We start from the raw sequence: 4233 nt of genomic DNA, 5'->3' as shown, positions 1-4233 counted from the left end.
CGCACTCGCTGCCCGTCGTGGTGATCTCCAACATCTGCCAGATGCCCAACGCCTGGGCGTCTATCCTGTGGTACAATATGCTGACCAACAACCCCAAGGTGAGCCCACACCATGCCCGCAGCACCCGCGCCCTCCGGCCGTCACCGCGGCCACCCAGCAGCCCATGTCCTTCCCCGCAGAACGTGAACTTCTTCACCAAGCCCCCGATCGGGACCTGGGACCAGGTGGCCGAGGTGCTGAGCTGGCAGTTCTCCTCCACCACCAAGCGCGGCCTGAGCATCGAGCAGCTCACCACGCTGGCCGAGAAGCTCCTGGGTGTGTGGCCGGGCGCAGCCTCAGAGTCTGGCTCTTCCCGGGCCGCCCGGGAGGGGCGGGGCGGGGTGGTGCCGTCTTGGGTGGCGCCACAGCCTCCGTTCTCCAGTGGCCTCAGGCTGGTCTATGGTGTTTGTGGTACTAGGAATCAAACTCGGGACCTTATGCTGGTGAGGCAAGTGGTGGCACCACTGAGCTAAATCCCTGGCCCCTTTGGTTTGTTTTTTAACGTAGCCCAGGCAGACCTCAGACTCACAGCGATCCTCCTGCCTCAGGCTCTCTAGTGCTGGGATCACAGGTGTACGCCACCACACCTGGCTTAGTCTGATTTTTCTCCTTTCAATAGACGAGTAGAATGTTCTTTGGGTTTTTTGTTCTGTTTTGTTTTTTTTTTGGTTTTGTTTGTTTTTTGAGACAGGGTCTCACTATGTAGTTGAGACTGACCTGGAACTCCCTGTGCAGCCCAGGCTGGTCTCAAACTCACAGCGATCCTCCTGCCTCAGCCTCCCGAGAGCTGGGATTACAGGCATGCGCCACCACGCCCGGCAGAATGTTCCTTGTTCACCTCGGCTAGCAGCAGCCTTGTCCTGTGCTGCCCTCCAGCCCCGCTATCCCTTGTCAGCCTGTGCTCTGCCCCCCACCGGCACACAGCCAGAGCCTCTCATGTGCCGTCTGCCCGCGACACAATAGCTGGGGGAGAGGTTGCAGTGGGTGTGGGATTTGTACACTTGTGCGCACTGGTAGATGATGGTGACAGCCTTTGAAAACATGGAAAACAGTGGCCCACGGCCCATCCTGGGACAAATGTGTCTTCGGAGAAAGGAATTTTTTTTTGGTGATACAGGGGATGGAACTTGCACGCGCAAGCCAGACACGGCACCACTGACTAAATCCCCGGCCCCAGGAAGAAGGAAATTGAAGCCAGCCCGCTGGCACATGCCAGGGGTCCCAGCACTCTGGGAAGCTAAAGCAGGACGATCAAAAGTTCAAGCTCAGCCTGTGCAAGTTAGCGGCTTAGCCAGTTCATGTCTCAGAATTGAAAATAAGGGCTGGGGATGGAACTTGCTGCCAGGGCCCTGGTTTCCATCCTGGCTACCACAAAAAGGAAAAGCCTTGAGCCGGGCACAGTGATGCATGCTGGTAATCCCAGCCACTCTGGAGGCTGAGGCAGGAGGGTGGAGAGGTCAAAGCCAGCCTAGGCAACTTAGCAAGACCCTGTCTCAAGACTAAAAGTCAGTCTCGGTCTAAGCTGAAAATCTCCACTTTGTTCTTGTTCCCTTCAGGACCCGGCGTGAACTACTCGGGGTGCCAGATCACGTGGGCAAAGTTCTGCAAGGTAAAGTGGCCTGTGGTGCCTCCCTGGGCCGTGGGGGCCTGGTGTGGGGCGGACAGTGGGACGGCTGTGTCCCTTGTCCCCTGCAGGAGAACATGGCGGGCAAGGGCTTCTCCTTCTGGGTCTGGCTGGACAACATCATCGACCTGGTGAAGAAGTACATCCTGGCCTTGTGGAATGAGGGGTAGGCTGCCCGCAGGCGACTAGGGCGGGCTGGTGGGCGGCCCGGCCCAGTGGGGCGTCCTGGGTCCCTGATGCCTGTTCCGGTCAGGTACATCATGGGCTTCATCAGCAAGGAGCGGGAGCGCGCCATCCTGAGCACCAAACCACCAGGCACCTTCCTGCTGCGCTTCAGCGAAAGCAGCAAGGAGGGCGGTGTCACCTTCACCTGGGTGGAGAAGGACATCAGCGGTGAGCGGCGCCCCCTGGAGGACAGGCTGGCCTCGGCGCTCCGCTGCCTGGCTTGGGGGTCCCCGCCGAGAGACTGCCTCACCTGCACTGCTGGAACCCTGGTCTGCGGCTCCTTCCTTGGCTCTCCTGTTAATATGGCTCCTGCAAGATTATTACTGCCCCTCACCCAGATAGCTTTTCACAGAGCCCGCCTGGCTGGGTGTGGGCCTGTGCTCTCAGCACTCAGGAGGCCGAGGCAGGAGGGTTCTGTCAGCTCAAGGCCAGCCTGAGCTTCTCCGCAGTGCCAGGCCCTGCACACATCTTTCCCTTCGGGGGCAGGAGGAAGCTGCAGCTTTCTCCGAGGTGGCCCGGCCATTGTCCTCCCTTCCTGTGTCCCGTGGCAGGTAAGACCCAGATCCAGTCGGTGGAGCCGTACACCAAGCAGCAGCTAAACAACATGTCGTTTGCCGAGATCATCATGGGCTATAAGATCATGGACGCCACCAACATCCTGGTGTCCCCACTGGTCTACCTGTACCCCGACATCCCCAAGGAGGAGGCCTTTGGGAAGTACTGCCGGCCCGAGAGCCAGGAGCACCCAGAAGCTGAAACAGGTAGTTGTTGGCTCTCCGTCTCCGGCACTCGATTCTCAGGCAGGTGTCGGGAATCGCAGGTTGGACAGGGACAGGGCTGACAGGGACGGGGACGCTGCGTTCCTGGGGGGGAGGGCAGGATCGGCCACCGGTCCCTGTCCCGTCTGTGGGGGACCCACACGCACACGCTCGGGCCCTGCTGGAGTCCAGCCTGCTCCCTGCTTGCCGGTGTCCCTGGGCCACAGATGGCTTCTGGTGGAAGCGGTCTCGGGGGTGTCCGTATGTGTGTTGGGGCGCCCCGCCGTTGTTGCCAGCCTGGGCTGCCTGTCCCACTGCGCTCTGCCCTGACCCTGTGCCTGTCTGTACCGGTGCAGGCCGACTTGCCAGGCACCCACTCCCCGCAGGGCTCTCTCAGGGTGTCCCGAGGCTGTTTCTGTCCTCATGGCCCTGGGCGCAGCCCCGCCACCCCCTCTGTCCCAGGAGGGGCTGGGCCGGGGAGGGGAGGGGAGGGGACCCCAGCTCTGGCGCAGGCTGTCCCCGCCCCTTTGTTCTGACGCTGAGTTCGAGTTCCGCCCTGGCGAAGCCGACTTGCGCTCGCTTCCTGCCCGTCCTTATCTCCCTGCACACCTTGCTTCAGTTGGGAGATGTGATCGGGCCCCACAAGGCTTTGTTCCTGCTGCGAGGGACGACAGGCCTGTCCCCGAGACCTAGGCGTCCCTGCCTGGCGGGGCTGCCGGCACCGCTTCCTGCCTGTGTCCGTGGGTGGAGGTCGGGGCGCCCAGCCCCCTCCGCCTGCCAGAGCCCCTGGCTCCTGCTCCCGCCCCTGCCCGGGGCCTCTCTTCCTCCTCGCCGTCTCTCCGTGGCTCCACATCCTGGCCCTGCTGCCGAGCTGAGTGTCCTCGTCCGCCCCCCACCCCATGAACCCTCCTCTGTGTGCCCGACCGAGCCGGGGATGTGTGCCAGGCGCGGACGCTCAGTGGCCCCTTTGCTTCTGCACCAGGCCGGTCAGTGTCTGTGGGTGGCACCCTGTTCCCTGACTTGGTTTCCCCAGAGGCCCCTGCTGGCGCCGCTGGGCCTTCTAGCCTAGCAGTCGGCTGTCAAACCGGCCTCCCCGCCCCGCGCCCGGTGAGGACAGATCGAGGACAGATCCCCGCTCCCGGCCCTGTCCCCAGCCAGGCGCCGACCCAGGTCCTGCGCCCCTCAGTGTGTGCTGCGCGCTCGCCCGCTTTTCTCCCTTGGAGACAGAGTCTTGCCGAGTCACCTAGAACTTGGCGATCTTCCTGCCTCAGCCGCGTGCTGGGACCACACACGGTGCCTCTGTCTGTGGTGTCCCCGCACTGACAGCCGGGCAGGTTCCGTGAGGACAGGGAAGGAGAGCCCGAGTGCGGGCGGTGACTGGCGGGACACCGTGCCAGGTCCCGAGGTCTCGAGGGCCGGGGGACCCGGCTGAGCCGTCCACAGCTCGGGAAGCAGGGAAGGAGCCGCACAACAAGCACCGCATGGCCATGGGGGCGACCGGGTCCCCACAGTAAGCCCCCGCTCCCCTTCCAGGTGCCGCCCCATACCTGAAGACCAAGTTCATCTGCGTGACCCCGTAAGTCCCTC

General features: G+C 62.9%; 1 protein-coding gene across 4 annotated transcripts in view; it reads left to right on the top strand.

Moving 5' to 3' along the window:
• The window catches only part of Stat3 (signal transducer and activator of transcription 3), a 14650-nt gene that overhangs the window by 8933 nt on the left and 1484 nt on the right, over nt 1–4233 (top strand). For 2 of the 4 annotated variants that reach the window (XM_010635506.3, XM_033763052.1), the window contains exons 15-21: nt 1–98; nt 180–315; nt 1596–1648; nt 1735–1829; nt 1917–2056; nt 2440–2652; nt 4180–4222. The exon at nt 1–98 ends at the window's left edge or, in 1 of these variants, runs on beyond it. In XM_010635506.3, the coding sequence (XP_010633808.1) occupies nt 1–98; nt 180–315; nt 1596–1648; nt 1735–1829; nt 1917–2056; nt 2440–2652; nt 4180–4222 (778 nt within the window). The remainder of the gene's footprint in view (nt 99–179; nt 316–1595; nt 1649–1734; nt 1830–1916; nt 2057–2439; nt 2653–4179; nt 4223–4233) is intronic. The other 2 variants (XM_010635507.2, XM_010635504.3) reach the window with 1 other exon arrangement.

This window comes from Fukomys damarensis, unplaced genomic scaffold, assembly GCF_012274545.1.
Source record: "Fukomys damarensis isolate Sample0158 unplaced genomic scaffold, DMR_v1.0_HiC HiC_scaffold_13, whole genome shotgun sequence".
In the NCBI taxonomy this organism is placed as follows: domain Eukaryota; kingdom Metazoa; phylum Chordata; class Mammalia; order Rodentia; family Bathyergidae; genus Fukomys; species Fukomys damarensis.
The sequence above is the reverse complement of the archived record's forward strand: the minus strand, read 5'-3'. Positions and strand labels throughout refer to the sequence as shown.